Source organism: Heteronotia binoei, chromosome 3 (genome assembly GCF_032191835.1).
Source record: "Heteronotia binoei isolate CCM8104 ecotype False Entrance Well chromosome 3, APGP_CSIRO_Hbin_v1, whole genome shotgun sequence".
Lineage (NCBI taxonomy): Eukaryota > Metazoa > Chordata > Lepidosauria > Squamata > Gekkonidae > Heteronotia > Heteronotia binoei.
In genome coordinates this window covers 167588610-167607535 of record NC_083225.1, presented here as the reverse complement: position 1 = coordinate 167607535, position 18926 = coordinate 167588610, and the positions used below count along the sequence as shown (strand labels likewise).

At 43.3% G+C, this 18926-nt stretch overlaps 1 protein-coding gene across 4 annotated transcripts in view; it reads left to right on the top strand.

Moving 5' to 3' along the window:
• Positions 1–18926, top strand: part of ELMOD1 (ELMO domain containing 1) — a 67373-nt gene that overhangs the window by 18922 nt on the left and 29525 nt on the right. For 3 of the 4 annotated variants that reach the window (XM_060234854.1, XM_060234852.1, XM_060234855.1), the window contains exon 2: positions 5385–5482. In XM_060234854.1, the coding sequence (XP_060090837.1) occupies positions 5466–5482 (17 nt within the window). In that variant the 5' untranslated portion in view covers positions 5385–5465. Of the gene's footprint in view, positions 1–5381; positions 5483–15911; positions 16039–18926 lie in introns of those variants that run through there. The other variant, XM_060234853.1, reaches the window with a different exon arrangement.

The window sequence follows — 18926 nt, the reverse complement described above, 5'->3', positions numbered from 1 at the left end:
CGTGGGGAGGGATTGACTACCCTTTTACGCTGCACTTGAAGGCTGGTTTGGACAATCTTGGGTGAATATGAATTTCAGCGCATGAAATAGTCACCTTACACCTCCAATATTCCCTCTAAGCTGTGGAATCTTAGCAAAAATTCTACTTTGTGAGCTACTGGCATTAAAGTTGTGAGCTACAGGATAAATTAGTTTGCTCTGGGGTCATTTTTCCTGAGCTAAGGCAAAAATGTGTGAGCTGGAGGCTAAAAAACTGTGAGCTAGCTCACACTAACTGAGATCAGAGGGAACACTGAAGACCTCATTGTTTTTTGGGGGGCCCAAGTCCTGATTTGGTTGGGGTCTTTTAGGTCCCTGTGAACCTGACTTCTTAATATACAGCTGTGCGCTCTTGGAAACCTTTGTAGTAGTGTGCTGAAATACTGGCTTGTGCCAAAAAGCATTGGGCATGCTTCAAAAGGCCTAGTCAGGGCTTGGGGACAGGACCCATCTGGGTTTAGGGTGGAGTGGGGAACAGCCTGCTGGGCTCAGGTGAATCTAGGAATATTGATGTGAGGCAAAATACAACATTGGCCAAATGATTATTCATACACATATTGTAGACCATAGGTCCCCAACTTAGAGCCTGTGAATGCTTGTGGAATTGGGAGAATGATTACTGAGTGCCACCACAAAATGGCTACCATGAGAGCTGATGCTAATTGGAGGATATTTAAATTTAGCCTTCTGTTATGATGGAGGCAGCATTTTCTTACTAGGTGCTTCCTGAAGTCTCAAAGCCGGGTTGTCTCTTGGACTCTTCTGAAATATCTCCTGCTTCAGTGAGGCTGAGAAGAAGAAGGAAGGGGGCACCAAGGAACATGTTGGCAGTTGTCATGGTGTCTACTGGAACTATTCTGGGGAACCCTGCTGTAGAATCCTATAGCGCTGAAGTCTAAGATGCATTTCTGCACCTCAAGGGTGCTGCCCTGCTTAGGTGAGAACCATTACAGGGCACTTTTTAGCATGTGGATTATTGTTTGTGTTCTGCTGGAATCCTTTAAAACTAGGGCATCTTTGCATGTGTTGCGTAGGATGCAGCAGCTGTCCCCCCCACCCTGGCCCTGTACATAAGTGCTGTCAAGTCACAGTTAACTTATGGCAACCCCGGCAAGGGACTTTCAAGGCAAATGAGGAGCAGAGGTGGTTTGCCACTGCTTTCCTCTGCAGTGTCTTTCTTGGTGGCCTCCCATACCAGTGCCAAGGCTGCTTAGCTTCTGAGATGTGACAACATTGGACTATACAATGTGGTCTTCCATCCACCCTCCCTCTAGTATTCGGTTTATTTGCTTTTTTCATGTGGAAAACTAAGGCATTTATACTTCAAAATTTCATAAATATGCCAAAATTTTATGTTCTGACTAAGCTAAACAAAGATGCATTTTATGTTTGGAAAAGAAGTTATATTTAACAATAAAGTAAGTATTGTGTATATTTCAGTCTCCCCCCCCCCCAATACTGGACATTGTTTCTTTGTTTTTCTTCTCTATAGTTTCAGAATTCCTTGATATTTTCCATCTCTGTTAGCTCTTGCTTCACACGTGGACAAGATTTAGACCGTGGCAAGTTTTGGTTATGTGCTAGAAATCCTTTTGTCAGTATCGGAACTTGATTTGAGATTCAAATTTCAGTTCAGCCAAAAAAAAAAAACCCTCTCCATTCATACACACACACAGCAAATCTGTCACTGAATCTGATTTTGAGGGATGTGATACTGGGCACATGTGAAAGAATAGATCAGTGCAAAAGGTTTAGGGGAGGTAGAACTCTCCTTTATTGATAGCAGTATTAACCAGTTTGCTGGCTCAGTCATGCTTAAAACTTGCCTCATTGCTAGAAGTTAACCTTAACTTTACATGATCAAAGCATCTCTGATCTTAGCATTGACACAGCAAGGATATTTGATCAACACTGCCGTGGTATCCATTCTGTATGCTTCTATTTCCTTTTAAGAATAAGGATCTAATGGTCCTTTTAAAAAAGATAAAAACCTATACTTTGAAGCGGGGGCGGGGGGGAATGAGTGTATAAGTTTTCTGGAAGTCTGGCAAAGCCACCATGTGTTTGAAGCTCTGCCCTGGTTGAATCAACGTCTTTGTAGAATAAGTCAACCATGTAGGTCTGCTTTTCTGTTTGTTAGGTCATTCTGTTGCAATGGGAAATATATGCTGAAAAAGTTTGTATAATATAATGAGAGCCGGTGTGGTATAGTGGTTAAGAATGGTGGACTCTGATCTTGAAAACCAGGTTTGATTTCCCACTCCTCCACATGAAGCCTGCTGGGTGACTCTGGGCCAGCCTCAGTTCTCTCAACTCTCTCAGCCCCACCTTCCTCACAAGGTGCCTGTTTTGGGGAAAGGAAGAGAAGGCGATTGTAAGCTGCTTTGAGACTCCTTTGGATAGAGAAAAGCGGGGTATAAAAACAATTCTCCGCTTCTACTACTTTCTGTTCAAGGATCTCTGAATAGTTTCTGCACATGGATGAAGAGAGGCCTGCAGTTGTCCTGCTTAATATCTGAAGAATACACATGCATGCAGACTGCATAGCTTGGTGAATGCAGAGATTTTGTTTGCCTAAGGCTAGAGGGGAATGTTTGAAAACCAGGGTTGCTAGTTCCTTCCCCATCACCAACAGGGGATTTTATTGATTCATGTTGGGAAACTCCTGGATATTTGGGGATGGATCCCTGAGAAGGACCTCCGTCAGGTAAAGTGCCACTGCATCTACCCTCTGAAGCATCCATTTTCTCCAGAGAAACTGATCCCTGTAACTTGGAAATAAGCTGTGATTCCATCGGATTCCCCTGCTCCTTCCTGGAGGCTGGCATCCCTAGCTGGCACCCTTTTTTCTTAAATCGGATTTAAAAAAAAATAGGTTTGATAACAATGTTTGACAGAGGACTGGATTAATCTGGAAGACACCAGCTCTTGGGAGCCCAATGCAGCTAACAACATCAGTCTCCTTTGCTCCATTTTATCCTCATAACCATCAACAAGATAGATTAGGCTGAGAAAGAATACTTTTGTGGCAGAGTGGGGCTCAAACTTTCTAGATCCTAGTTTGGCAGTCTAACCTCTGTACCACATTGACTTTCTTACCATGCTGACAGTCGTAAAGAATTCTTCGTCTAGGGCAGGGATGGGGAACCTCCATCCCTAGGGCTGTTTGTGGGCCTCGAGATCACTTGTTGTGGCCCTTGGGGATTACTGGGCCAAACCGAGCCATGTGGCAATCTCCCTGGGGCCTGGCTGGTGAGCGAGGATCATGGGGCCCAGCTGCGCTGTGCAGCAGCCTCCCCAGGGCCAGGCAGGGATCACAGGACCTAGATGTACTGTGTGGCAGCCTCCCTGGGGCCTGGCTGGCCGGCCAGAATTGCTGCAGGGCCTGGAAAAGTTACTGTCACAGTTCAGTTTGCACTTGATTATCCCAGATGGTGTGGCCTAATATGCTAATGAGTGTGTGACCTAATATGCTAATATTAGGGGATGTGGTCTAATATCCTACAGAGTTCCTGCTGGTGGCAGGTGGCGGGCCGGGTGTGTGTGCGCTCTCCCCACATGACTGCAAATAGAAAAACAATTATTTGCATTAATTTTGCTGGCCTGAATCATTCTCCCTCGGCGGAGCACTGTTTTTTAAGTTGATAATTTTTTGTGGCCCGCAAATGATGTTATAAATATCCATGTGGCCCTTGGCAGAAAAAAGGTTCCCCACCCCTGATCTAGGGTGAGAGCTCAGCAATACAATTTAGAACATATGAAGAGGCATGCTGGATCAGACTAGTGGTTTATCTAGTCCAGCATCCTGTTTCACACAGTAGTCAGCCAGTTACCCTGGAGAGGCAACAAAAAGAGCATAGGGGGCCAAAGCCGTCCCCTGACATCTTGTGTTCAGAGGTTAATTGTCTCTGGATGCGAGTGTTTTCTTTACTCATTGTGGCAAGTAGTCATTGATGGATCCTACTCTCCATGAATTTGTCTAATTGCCATCTATGCTAGTGGCTATCACAATGTCCACGGACTTCCAATTCAACAATTTAATTACTCGTAGCTTACAGAAGCACTTCCTTTTTTCTACCAAGTGCATTGTCCATCATTTTAATTACATGCTCTTGAGTCCTGTCACTAAGAGGGAAGGGGAAAAATATAATGTATTTATCTGTCTTCTACTGAATCAAATCCTTGGTTCCTTAAAGTCAATATTGTCTACTCAGGGATCAGCTCTCCAGGTCTCAGGTGGAAGTCTTTCGCGTTATTGCCCACCTTATCCTTTTAACTGGAGATACTGAGAACTAAACTTGGGACATTATAGATTAAAAGCAGGTGATCTATCAGTGAGGCAAAATTATTTGTGCCATGTAGAATTGGAAGCCGTGTAGAATTGGAAGCCACTTTCTCAATCCCACGTAGAATTTTACAAACTACTATCATGTCTATGAATTAATGACCTCCAAAACATACTATCATTAACAGCCTTGCTCCGGTCTTTCGAACTGAGGGCCATGACTTCTTTGATTGAGTCTGTCTTTCTCACATTAGGTATTCCTCTTTTCCTGCTGCCTCCAACTCTTCCTAGCATTATTGTCTTCTCCAGCAACTCTTGTCTTCTCCTAATGTGACCAAAGTACGATAGTCTCAGTTTAGTCATTTTGCCTGTAGGGAGAATTTAGGCTTGCTTTGATCTAGAACTCACTTATTTGTCTTTTTGATGGTCCACCATATCCATGAATCAATTTTCTTCCTGCCAGCTTTCTTCACTTCCCAGCTTTCACACCCATACATAGTAAAGGGGAATATTGTGGCATGAATTATCTTGATTTTTGGTTACTGTGTCTCCCGTAGTCATCTTTAAAACAAACAAAACTTTGTCTTTAACTTCCTGTCTTGTCCTCATACTTTGCTGGGAGTGTTCACATTTTTAACAAGTTCCACATTTTATATGATCATTATTCACTTCGTTAAAGAAAGAAATGATAGAGCTGTAAAATGGCCCCAGGGACTGGGGAAAATGTGTTCCAGAGATATTACTGGAAAGCTAGTTAATTAATGCAGCTCACTTTTCACCATTCAGATTGAAATACTTTTAGGAAAGCTGCAGAACATTTGCTTTCTTCCAGAACTCATCCCAGAAGAGAAAAGTGTTATGTGCTTGAAGGCTTTTGGAATGTTTCCAAACTGCCCCCCTGTTGCTTTGCAAGTGTTGGGTTTGTCTTTACCCTTTCGTACTCGAGTGAACTTTTTTTTATTGATACTGGATTTTTTTTAAAAAAAAATGTAAAAATGTTAATTATGTTTGGGCACCATGTACTCCTCATTGACCAACTGTGTTCCACTTGCTTCCACAGCATAAATAACTTCTGGTGAAAAACAATTTGCCGGTGACCAGTTGAGGACATTTAGTGTGACTGAAGAACAAAGCTGCCAAAATGAAGCACTTCCTGAGGTAATACTCTCACATCTTATTTATAATCTTCTGTCTGTGGATTCCATAGTTAAAGATGGAGTTAAGTATATACACTTGGTTTTTGAAGTATTTTAAACTTTTGAAGTATTTTAAACAGGTTACAGATGGAGTTAAGTATATACACTTTGTTTTTGAAGTATTTTAAACTTTCCTACCAAGTTACATTTTTCTGTATCAATAGTAATAGGATTCTGTGAACTGCTCAACTGATGCAAGTTAAACAGTTTTGTACATTATGCACAATTTTGTTTCTGTGTAGGGATCTGAAGTATTGGTTTCCTGGTTATTTAGGGTTGCCAATCTCCAGGTGGTGGCTGGAGATATCCTGGGATTACAACTGATCTCCAGGTAATATAGATCAGTTCACCTGGACAAAATAGCCACTTTGGAGGCTCGTATATCTTGATAAAAGAGTATCAATGACTAGGATCTCTTTCTCTAGTATTCCTGGCATGCAGACGAAGCTGCCTTCTGCTGAGTCAGAGCACTTGATCTCTTGAGTTTGGTATTTTCTATGCTGATTGGCAGAAGTTGTCCAGGGTCTCAGGTCAAGGTCTTTCAAGTCGCCTACTGCCTGATCCCTTTTCATTTGGAGATGAAATCTGGACCTTCTGCATACAAAGCAGGTGCTCTTCCTATGAGCAACCATGCCATTGTCGCTTTCTCTCCCACCCCCCACTGCAGACCTTTTCAAAATTGTTTCTGTGTTGGTTATCTACATTAGTTCTCAGGCCTTAGCCTGTACTGCAGGTTTTTTTCAGTCACTTCAGACGAACAGAGGTTAAGCCGTTTTGTTCTTGACTGTTTGGAATGGTATGGTCACAATTGTGTCCTTTTCTGTGTGGTTGGAGTGTGAGTAGACTCTAAGATGAATTGATGTTCTGAATGCATAGAGCTTTCATGCAATATTAAACAGTGCATATCATAGGATTGTATTATAATGAGACTTCTTTCCCATATTTCAGCATGGTGCTGCGTGAGAGCATCTCTTTCTTTGTCTGAATTTTTCTTTGTCTGAATTGTTCTACAACTGACACAGTGGGGTGAAAATTTCTCAGGCTGCAAATACTGGAATGGATAGATAGAAGACTGGCCGATGGGTCAACAATTTCATTGTTGCATGTATTTGTGTTATGCGGTTCCCTTCTTAGGACATCTGCCTGCCGACTGGCTGATCCACATTGCTGCATCTCTAGAAGGAAAATCTTTCCTTCCTTCTCAGCAGATACAGACTCCTTGTTGCTTTGAGAAACAGGCTAGAATTGATCTCTGTACTGGGCGCTCTCCGTGGTGCTGACTGCTAAACTGTTTTGGTCCTAAAGCAGAAATATTCTACTTGCTTCAGATTTAGTAGCCTGACCAAATGCTTAGATTGTGGAACAGGGAGAGCACATTGGTTTTTTGCCCCCCCCCCCCCCGAGGATCCGAGGAAGTGCAGTCGTATATCCAGTGAATGAGAGTAGGTGCAATCCTGCTCATGGTTGTAGAAAAGTAAGAGCCTGGCTGCAAGTTATGGCTGCTTGAGAAGCAGCCCATTCAGAGTGTTTAGAATACTGAAGGTCTCTATTTCAGTGCTGTCTAAATAGGAGAGGAAGTCTGAATAGGAGAGGTATCCCACATCTTTTCCCATGATCCTAAGAATTTGAGAGACTCCAGTGAGTCAGAGTTGAGGGGACGGCCTGTGGAATGGTTGCTTCCTTCTGAGTATTGAGTGAGCTGCAGCTGTTGCCAGTTACCATCTGGTGTTTACTGAGTAGCAACCAATTCTTCAGCTAAAAAGCATTCCTGAGTTTCCCTGTGTGTAACTTGGTCTAGGATTGTAGCCTTCCCTGTTACAAAGAGAATACTTCGCTCATTTAAAATATTTATTAGCCATCATTCTCCCTGCAGAACTCAAGGCAGCTTATCTTAATAAAATATATTTAAAATATACAATCAAAACTTAAAATTGCAACTGAGGACTGCACTGAAAGGGTTGACTGAAAGTGCAGTCCTAAATAAAAGCATCTTCAGTGGCCTCCTAAAAATTGCAGGTTGAAGGGGCCAGGTGCACCTCCCTGGGGAAGCTTTTCCATGATTTTGAGGCTGCCACTGAAAAGGCCGTCTCTTGTGTATTCACAAGCATCTTTGATTGATGGGACTGACAGGAAGATCTCTCCCTGTGTTCTTCATCCCTGGTCAGGAACATAGGGGAGAAGATGGTCCTTCAGATGCCCTGACTCCAAGCCATATATGGTCCCAGTTTGGACCATATATGGTCCCAGCCAGTTTGGTGTAGTGGTTAAGTACGTGGACTCTTATCTGGGAGAACCGGGTTTGATTCCCCACTCCTCCACCTGCACCTGCTGGAATGGCCTTGAGTTAGCCATAGCTCTGGCAGAGGTTGTCCTTGAAAGGGCAGCTGCTGTGAGAGCCCTCTTAGCTCCACCCACCTCACAGGGTGTCTGTTGTGGGGGGAGAAGATATAGGAGATTGTAAGCCGCTCTGAGTCTCTGATTCAGAGAGAAGGGCGGGGTATAAATCTGCAGTCTTCTTCTTCTTCTTCCCAAGAACACCTTGAATTGGGCTCAGGAGCAGTGTAATTGCTGTGGTATCAGAGTCACGTGGAAATACTATTTTTGGTCTTTCAGTAAGGAGTAGTGACTGGGGTCTACTGAAGCCTTTTTAAAAGAGAAACGGTAGTTTGCTGGGCTGCAGTTTCAGCTTTGTGTTTTGGTGAAATGATTGGACAAAGCTTGCTTTCTAAGAAATCTGTTTTAAATCAGTGGCATACAGTTTGTGGAGTTGAGGCAGGATCCCACAAGCATTGGATTTTGGTTAACCACACTGAAAAATGGGATGAAAAACTTTTTCCTCAAGGGAGGAGGAGGGTTGTCGCTTGATTGACAGAAACACGGTAAAGGTTTCATCTGAAGAGCCTGGCAGCTAGTCTTTCCCTAGGGTCCTGCTTTTTGTAGCAACCTAGCGGGGTTGCTTTCTGTCTACCAGGTTGGTTTAGATTCCCACCACCCAGGAAATCTTCTTCCTCTGATATCCTTAATTCCAGCCTTCTGGAGTGACAAACTCTGAAAGCTACATTCAGTTCCTCACCTGCTGTTCTACTTCAGAGTCTGTGCAATGTGCCCCAGTCTCTTTGTTGTCTTGGTTGCCCTCTTCAGAACTGTTATCAGGTCTGCAAAATCCTTTTGGAGGTTCAGTGACCAGAAGTGCGGGTAGTTTTCCAAATGCAGCTGCACTCTTGCTCTGTACAAGGGCATTACAGTATTGGCTGTTCTTTTCTCACTGGAACAAAGTTTGAGTCCAGTGGCACCTTTAAGATCAACAAGGCTTAATTCTGGGTATAAGCCTTCATGTATATGCACACTTCTTCAGATACTTATCTGATGACATGTGCATGCTTATACCCAGAACTAACCTTCGTTGGTCTTAAAACTCAAGTTTCATTCTTTTGCTTCAGATCAATACAACTACCTACCTGAATCTATTATTACTCTTTTCCCTAATAATGTCCATCATGGAGGAATAATCCCAGCAAGTGTGTGCGCGTTTTTGTGTGTATGTGTGTGTGTTCCTTCATAGAATTTCACAGTAGATGGTAACAATGGATGATACTTCCTACAAAAACCTGGATTGTGTAAGAGAAACCACCTCTTCTCTTTCTCCATGGAGAGCTCAGTTCCCCTCCTTTCTTAATAGGCTTTTGCAGAAGCTGCTGCTATAAAGCCCCCACAAAAGCCTAGCAGAGGAGGCAAATGCCCTTCCCTTGCCCAGCGTCTTTTCACAGGCTTCAAATGTGCGACAGGATCTGTGGCGACCCTAAATAATGATTTGCCTGTTAAGTTGTGGCTCTGCTGGTTGTGATAAGGTAGAGTGAGGGTGTAGAACACCAACTTGCAGCTCCCACCCCTCCCCAACCCAAGAATTCTGTGTGTTTTACTTTGTTGATATTCCTGTTCCCTTCCTCTCTCAGTGCCCCACACTGCCCTGAGGAAGGGCTCCACATGTTGTAGCTGCAATGTAACTCTCGTTGAGCTGTGACTGTTTCTGGAGCCTCCAGTTGGCTGGGCGAATGTTGAGACAGACAGCCAATGTACTGGCTCCATGTACTGGCTCCTCCCCCTGAGCTAGGCTTAGGGTGGACCTGGCCAAGCATCAGTTTCTGCCTGGCCTTACACTTCCCCCTTTTGAAGCCCAGCAGCTGGTGGCTGGTCCTCTCTGTCTACTTTAAGATACTCCCTCTCTCTCTCCTCCACTTGCAGCTGCTGGAATGACCTTGGGTTAGCCATAGCTCTCGTAGAGCTGTCTCAGTTCCACCTACCTCACAGGGTGTCTGTTGTGGGGGAGGAAAGTAAAGGAGATTGTAAGATGCTCTGTGACTCTCAGATTCAGAGGGAAGGGCGGGTATAAATCCAATATCATCCTCTTTATTTTTTTTTATTTTCTCGTGTGTAATTTAATTGAAATTGTTCATTGTTACAGCTTTATGGGGATTTTAGAAATCAGACCATTTGAGGGGAAGCTGCATTTGTGTGCCACCTTCACGGGGTTGGAGGCTGAGCCGTTAAGTGGCATCATTCCAGCTTGGGGGGAGTTGCCTGGCTTCACTCCCAAGTGGCAAAGGTCCTGTGCAGAGGCTTGTATCTTTGTGAGACCACCTGCTTGCTACTCCTAGTTCCCTCAACAGGTGGGCTGGGATTGGGTTCATTGGGCAACAGGTTGCCTGATGCTTGGATCCTGCCCTATGCTATACCAAATGCTCCAACTGTTGTAATCAATAAAGCTGTGGTCATAAAAACATAAGAGAAGCCATGTTGGATCAGGCCAGTGGCCCATCCAGTCCAACACTCTGTGTCACACAGTGGCCAAAAAAAATATTTTTATACACACACACACATATATATATATATTTACATATATACATACGCACACTGTGGCTAATAGCCACTGATGGACCTCTGCTCCATATTTTTATCCAATCCCCTCTTGAAGCTGGCTATGCTTGTAGCTGCCACCACCTCCTGTGGCAGTGAATTTAGTTGTTGTGTTTTTCCTCATCATAATTCCTGTTCCCTTCCTCTCTCAGTGTGCCTCACTGTCCCTAGCCTCATTTCCAGTCCTTAGTAAGAAAACTGATGTAGATTGTTTCTTGGCTTGATCGGTAGAGCAGCCTGTCTTCCTATCATCTTCAGGTGTAGTAGACCAAGGATAGGTCTGTTTGCCTCTCTGACAAACCATCTGTTCCCAGAGATTTTTAATTTTTTTATTTTGGCCAGGTGTCCCAAAGGCTGAGCTGAGACGCATGCATCCTGGAACATCTGTTGTGTTTTTCTTTCCTTGTCTCCTAGTAATTCATACAAGCTGTGACAGCGGAGATGGACTTCTTGTGCAGTCCCCGGTCTCAGATCTGCTGAGAGATACCAATCCTGCGGCCTTTGTGGGACCCCTGCCTCACCATGACCAGCTGTGAAAATAAGATGGAGCATGCCCTTTGCACACAGTCCCAAGTGGCAGATTTCGAGATAGATATTTTTCTCTGTGGGAGCTAAAACATCCCCTCTAGTAGGAGTGGCCTGCTTTAAGCCGCTGGTTAGACCCGTTGCCTGTGTCTGTACAAGGCAGCTCTGTTTGCCAGGGATTACCTATCTCCAGTAGTTACAATGATGACCATGGATCACAAAGTCCTGCGTGCCACAGATCATCCACTTCTAAACTTTACACTTCAGCATCCTGGGGTTTGACACATACGTTGTCTGAAGACAAGCCTTTGTTTTGTCCAGCATTTTGAATTGTAAGGAAATAACCCTGTTGTTTTGCTTGGTTTGATTTTCTTTACCATCTACTTCTTTATCCTGTCTCTCCCCTCACTCCCAAAGGAGCTTAGGGTTGTTTATGTGCGATTATTCTCTCCCCTGTATTTTATTATTTTACAGCCACAGAGATTAGAAATCAACTTCTCGGGGCCTGTGCCAATGAGCCCATAGATTCTGTTCCCTGTAGAGAGCTCTTGGTTATGTCTGATTTCCCATCATGGCTCATAAAGTATCCAAGCTGGTCACATCTTCTGCATTTATGTGCTTTTCTCAAAGATCAGTTCATATGTTTGATTATTGGTATTCTGTATACACAAATGTGTGACACTTGTGAGAGCCAGTTTGGTGTAGTGGTTAAGTGTGCAGACTCTTATCTGGGAGATCTGGGTTTGATTCCCCACTCCTCCACTTCCACCTGCTGGGATGGCCTTGGGTCAGCCATAGTTCTGGCAGAGGTTGTCCTTGAAAGGGCAGCTGCTGTGAGAGCCCTCTTAGCCCCACCCACCTCACAGGGTGTCTGTTGTTGGGGAGAAAGGTAAAGGCGATTGTGAGCCGTTTTGAGACTGCTCTGATTTGGTGTGGAAGAAGGGATATAAATCCTATATCATCATCATCATCATCACCACTTCGTGTTCAGATGTGCCGCCATGTACAGCACCACATAGGAATTTAATGTTCATATGTTAATCTCTAATTCTGACAGTCCTCCCCCATTTTTTTAAAGTGAAAGGATTGTGAGAATGAGACCATATTGGATGTTATTGCCTTCAAACTGGAGAGCCAGTTTGGTGTAGTGGTTAAGTGTGCGGACTCTTATCTGGGAGAACCAGGTTTGATTCCCCACTCCTCCACTTGCACCTGCTAGCATGGCCTTGGGTCAGCCATAGCTCTGCCAGAGGTTGTCCTTGAAAGGGCAGCTGCTGTGAGAGCCCTCTCCAGCCCCACCCACCTCACAGGGTGTCTGTTGTGGGGGAGGAAGGTAAAGGAGATTGTGAGCCGCTCTGAGACTCTTCGGAGTGGAGGGCGGGATATAAATCCAATATCTTCTTCTTCGTCAGCCTGCAGATTCTATTAATCTCCAGCACTCTGAAAATAACGTATCTTCTTGGCTTCAGAACCACTGAAAGCAGTAGGCCTTTTTTTTTTTTGGTTATTGTCTGTTGCTGTTCTGACAACCCACGTTGTTATGCGTTGCTAACCAGCCTTTCAGTGCCAGCAGATCTCTTGTTGTGTGTGGAGGGTCCCTTATGCATTCCAGTCACGTCAAGAGAAATAAATCATTGAGGCAGCTGAATCAGGAGGACGAGCTGCAGAATATATAATGTTTTTTTAAAAAACGTCTTCCCTCTGGTACGAACTCTGGTTGCTATGGCGTTTTTTTCCTATATCTAAGCAGACGGATAAGCAGAAAAATCAGCCTTTGCTAAACCTGGCAAATCCGTTACTTGTGGGAAACAAGCAAGACCCTCCCCCAAGAAAGGGTCTGTGGGCAGCAGCTGGCATTTATTCTGTTTGTGATGGAGTCCTCCATGTATTTTGTTTGACCTCTTTGATTCCCAGATTTACAGGCCCCATAGAAATCACTAAATTGGGTGGTCAAATCTGCTTGATTTGTTACCTCTGCTTTATTGTAGATTTGTCAGGTGTTTTGTACATTCCAGGTTCTGCTTCCTCTCCAAAGCGTAAATGAAACTAATCGGAGTGTCATAATGAATGCATGTGGTTCAGCAAATGATATTGTGTCCCGAGCAGACAAGATGATTACCTAACCTGTCATTTGTTTCCCATGCCTAAAGCTTGGTTTTCATAGAGCTGGCTTGTGTCTGTGAGGGGAGGAAAGAGCTGTGGAGGCATTTCACATGTGGCATGTAGAGCCCAGAGCTGGCGACCAGTTATTTGCCTTTGCCCTTAATGCTTTACTGAATGCCCTTTTAAAACATTAGTTCAGATGGATAAGCATGTATCCTTGCTACTGTGGTTAAAACATTGTTTTCTTTCCAGATAGAGAGATGTTCAAGGCATTGGACAAAAATATAAAACTGCAAAAGTAATTTTTAAATTCTTCAAAAAAATCACCGCAAACAATCCTTTACATGTGAAAACACTTTTTAAAGAAGAAGATGAAGATATTGGATTTATATCCCGCCCTCCACTCCGAAGAGTCTCAGAGCGGCTCACAATCTCCTTTACCTTCCTCCCCCACAATAGTGAGGTGGGTGGGGCTGGAGAGGGCTCTCACAGCAGCTGCCCTTTCAAGGACAACCTCTGCCAGAGCTATGGCTGACCCAAGGCCATGCTAGTAGATGCAAGTGGAGGAGTGGGGAATCAAACCCGGTTCTCCCAGATAAGAGTCCGCACACTTAACCACTACACCAAACCAGTTCTCCAAATCACTGTCCGACTTATTTAAGCAAGTATCTGAGAAAATGATCTTTTGTGGACTAGTGGAGTTTAGAGACAAGCCATCCTAGGCTTTTTAGGATTCTAAAGAATGGGTGTGATTGAAAGGATCAATTTGTGGGGAAAACGTTCTCGCTAAACTTACCACTCAATCCATGTGCAGGTGTACTCAGCAGCCAGTCCCACAGGGCTTAGTCGTCATGGGATTGCAACCTTAATGTTTTAAATGCAGTAGTAGACATCCAAAGATCTGCTGTACAATCACTCAACTCAACTCTAACAGAGCAGTCAATGTGTCATGTTATTCCCCAGTGCATTCCTTTTAGGACCCATTTCACTCACCCATACTCCCCTGCAAACAACTAGTTTCAGGAAGGCACTTAAAGATCAATGCTCACACAATTCCGTGTGTGGTGGTTGCCCCTCATGCAACTATCTGTGCTTACCTTCAGTGTACCCAGCAGCTACCATTATGGTAAGTGAAGAATGAGTCTCTTTGGTTTGGGCTAGGCACCCAAGACTCCTGAGAACCATGTCTCTCTCTACAACTGGTATAAGATTTGGGCACTAATGGAAGGAAGGAAGGAAGCCTCTCAGAGAATTCCTGCAAAGAACGGCTTTATCATTACTTGGGCTGTTTCCCATTTTTCTCAAAGGGCTCTTTTAAAAATAGCTTTGATGAGCAATTGTGCACGATATCTTAAGGGGAAGTAGTGGGGCTATGGGATTGTGCACTACTTTTCCATAAACGTTTTCCCCCATACTTAGTTGAAGTATTAGGTTATTTCTTACTACATTCATCATTGAGCCAGGTGTTTTTAAAAATACTTTTTTTGGCCTGGTTTTAAAGTTGGATCAGTTGGCCCAATAACATCTTAACTACAGTCCCAAACTGGATCCCTGTCCTTTGAAAGCAACCGAACTCTGTGCGTTTGTGTGTGTGTATTCACAAGCTCAATTTCCTGCCTGCCCAGACAGTGAAATGTATATTCTAAGTCATGTCTATAAGATGAGATTGTCCTCCTCTTTGGTTTCAAGGCCTCATTTGCATAGCCCTAGCAGTCGACCAAGCTTTTCAATCCCCTTAGTCATTGACTAGAAAAGCCTCTCCCCACACACACCACTGTTGATTTCTTGGATTCACTAAGAAGACTTAAATAGGAATTTGTTATATGTGTTGTTTGAGTTGAGTTGTTTTCTTTCTGGGCTATGTTTAGAGAAGGCATGTGACGGATATCATTTTAAGATAGTCTGATCAGAAAGAAGACTTTTGCAGTCAAGTAATTTTGGGGTAAGCCCAACTCCCCATCCAGATATTGGAAAAAATACGTGTCATTTGCCCTGACCTGGATAGCCTAGGTCTCAGAAGCTAAGCAGCGTCAACTGTGGCAAGTACTTGGATGGGAGACCTCCTTGGAATACCAGAGCCAGGAGGCAGAGGCAGGCTGTATTCAGCCACCTCTCTAAATATCCTCCATGCCCCCAATAGGGGTCAGTCACCAGAGGTTGCCATGACTTCCAGGTGTGTACACACACACAAATACAAAAGCACCCCAAAAAACCTCTTGTGATTTTATGTTCTCCACCATGTACCTACACACCCTTCCAGTTTTCTGCTTTTTGCCTTATTTAAATTCTGAGTTTCTTTATAACAAAGCTCCAACTTTTTAGTATAACAATTTGCCTAGGATTTTTCATAAACTGCCTCATCCAGATTTGACTCATGCTATTTGGATAAACTCTGGTAGTGCTGGGGCCTTCCTCATATTTGTGACCTATTTTGGCATTTCATGTCCTATTAGTGCTATTAATCCTGTTAATTCTTCTAAGCCCATTGACTTCATTTGACTTTAAAAGGGTGCAACTCTGCTTAGGACTACACTGTTAGTGAATGCCGACATCAATGTTACACTTAACTAACATTTAAAAGAACTCTATGTTGGCAAGGGAAAAGGGATAGTCTTCTTTCCTCCTGATCCTTGGACAGTCCTTAAGAAATTTGTCCCATTTCATCTACAGCATGAGTTTGAATCCTTTTGGTGTACTCCATCATTCCTGGGGGGATGTGTTGTGTAGTGTAAAAATGCTTCTTTTTTATTTTTGGGTGGTTTTAGTGGCCTTAGGAAAGTCTTGTGTTCTTAAAGTTTTTTTTTTAAATCCCACTAATCCATTTCATAAACAGTGTGCTTCCATTGCAGGATTTCTACAAGCAAGAATTTGTTTTTATTAAAAAACAGCCATTGAAAAGATATCAGATTTAGCTGTACTTGCCACTGTTGGTCCTAAAGAAGATCTCTAGTGTCATAAGTTTAAGATGGAGGAGTAGTATACGTTTGAAGGTACCCACTAAAATGACTATTCTCTCTCTTGGACTATTTCTATTAGGCTATCTATATCTAACTAAAGCATAGTGCCTGCTGTAGGTTTCCTCTGCTACCTCTACTAACTTTTAGGTGCTGTTGCTGTGGCAAAATCAGTCTTGTTGATTCTACTTTGACTGGGTGCAGCTCTGTTTTGCCAAATCAAACCACCCAGTATTTGGATCAAGTATGCCTTACTGGATCAAGTACGGTAATACCAATAAATGTATTTATTTATTTATTTATTTTAGATAATTCATATTCCACCCTTTCCCAGTTGGGCTCAGGGCAGATAACAACATTTTAAAACAGTAAAACAGCAATTAAAACCAATAAAAGTAGACAATACCATTTGGCGGCTCAGTTGGGCACATCATAATATACTGAACATCAGCTAATATAAAATCAGTATTTTAGCAGAGGTGGTGGCACAGCATAGGGTCAGCCGATGGGATAGGATGCCCGCTTCCTCAACCAAATGCCTAACACAATCCTAAATGTGTTCAGGACCGCAACCAAAATATAAGTCATCACAGTTTTAAGGTGGAACAGCAACAGCACTGAACAGGTCCTTTCAGCCACATTCTTCCTTTCTCCCTGATTTACAGGCTGGTATCACTGTGTTGAAACACAACACCTTTGGCTTTCAGGAAGTGCAATATGCTTTTAGCTTAGCAATTTTCCCTCCTCAAAAAAACCCTAAATCAGCTGTTTGTTTAGATAGGTGCTTTATGAGAGCAGAACCAATATTATGCTAAGCATTATGTGATAAAAACCCATGACCCTACCTGTAGCTTGTGTACATAGAAACAGAATTAATGGGAGCTTCATGTGTGTAGGCTTGGAGTTTGGCAGAATTCATGGTGTACACCCTGATGACTTTTTCTTTTCCAGGCTTCTGAGGTAATGGAGCTGTGCTTCTTCCCTCTTTCTTTCACCCTTTTTGCAATCTTCTTATTCTCCTGTCAGAGCCTCAGTGCCTTAAAAATTGGATCTCAGAGAAATTCAAGAGGTGTGGCTTTATGCAGCTGTTTAAATGCACAGACATCCTCGAAGGAGGGGGAAAGTTTGATTAAGGAAACCTTAATTGGATGTGGGGGTTTTTGCATGAGTCTGAATTGTTATTCAGTTAATTTACATAGCAACAAAGCCATGGCTTTGATAGAAAAGACTGCGTGTGTGTGCTGTAACTGCTACCACCATCTAAAGAGGAATTCTCTCCTGTGAGAAAGGAAAGGGGGGGAATGACTCTTCCATGGTGGTCCTGTTTGTCATTTTGGTAGCTATGTAGCTACATTAACAACAATTGATCATTTTAAAAAATGTTACTTAGTTAATCAGGGTACTCATTTCAAGTTGATCAATTAACTAAACTAATTGATTAAACGTTGTTTCCCTTTTTTAAAAGCTCCCAAAGACAATAGAGTTATTTGTAAGTGATCTGCAAAGATTTCCTGGTTGTGAAAGGGCTTCAAAGGCAGGGGATTAAACCTTGACTGACATTGTGGGTGCATGGACACCAAACATCATACACACACACCCTTTTCCTGTCGGTCACTTTCTCTCAATGCCTGTCCATGGGTTCTCTGGCCTTATCACACAATTGATCATGCGTTTGATAGTGAGTAGTTTTTTGAAATTAAGCATTTAAAAAATTTTAGTTAATCATTTTGGATGCCACTGTGAAGTAAATGAATTTCACTTGTTGCTTAATTACTAGGTAGATGGCACTTGTATTTACCCTATACATGCCTTGTTGTGTTAGTATCTGCAGTTCATCCCACTTCATTCACACTGGAGAATAGACTTGGTTTTGTGTGTTTGGGTCTTCGGATCTTTTTTTTCCCTCCAGGAGAACATCCTCTTACATAGTGTTGTTCTTCTGCTTTGGCTAAACAAGAGTGCATTAAATGTGTGGTTCATACAACTCTAGAGAGGAACTTTGCCCAAGGACACTTTGCTGACTAGAGACCTGTTTCTAGTTTATTCCCAGCCATGCCAATTTTAATCTAGGAATCCACTGAAGCTCCTGATAGGCAACACTAAGGCAGAGGTAGCATTTGTCTCTTTAAATCACTTCTCCAAGCCAAGCCAGCTGGCCGCTTAGAGAATTCATTGAAAATTAGAGTTGCTTCCTTTCAGCCTCTCTCTTCCTCCCCCATCTATTTGCTTTCCTCTCTTCCTCCCTTCCTTCTGGCTTACAAAAATCTGATGTTGATGTCTTATGGCTGTCAAACATCTGATGTTTATTCTATGTAGCTCTTATGTTAGGCAAGTTTGGCCAACCCTGCGCTTAAGGGAATGCCTCCAAGTGACCTGTTACTCACCCTTCTGTCATAGGCTTTTCTGTCAGAGAAGCCTCCTCACATTCATCGTTTATCGCCTCTTTGCAGGAAGGGGAGAAGAGTTGTTGGCATTAGCAGGACTTGAGAATTGTGGCCTGGCTGGTGCATTGGGCAAGCGTGTGCAGCTCAAGACCCTGCTATGCATATTTTCCCACCAGGATCCCTGGGCTTCTGGAGCTGCATGCACGAGGTTGGAGCCGGAGCTTGAGTGGGAATATGTAATGTAGCAGTCAGAAAATCTTTATTTGCTACTCAGACAAATGAATAAAAAGCCAGGCTTCTACTATTGATATCAGGATATGACTTGTTGAGAGGATTTATACTACAGCTCACTCTGTAAGGGCTGATACTGCAAAGCTCTGTTCCCACAGCTATTTTGTAGCAGGGACTCCTTTGCACATTACGCCACACACCCCTGACGTAGCCAGTCCTCCAAGAGTCCCTGTAAGCTCTTGGAGGATTGGCTACATCCGGGGTGTGTGGCCTAATATGCAAAGGAGTTCCTGCT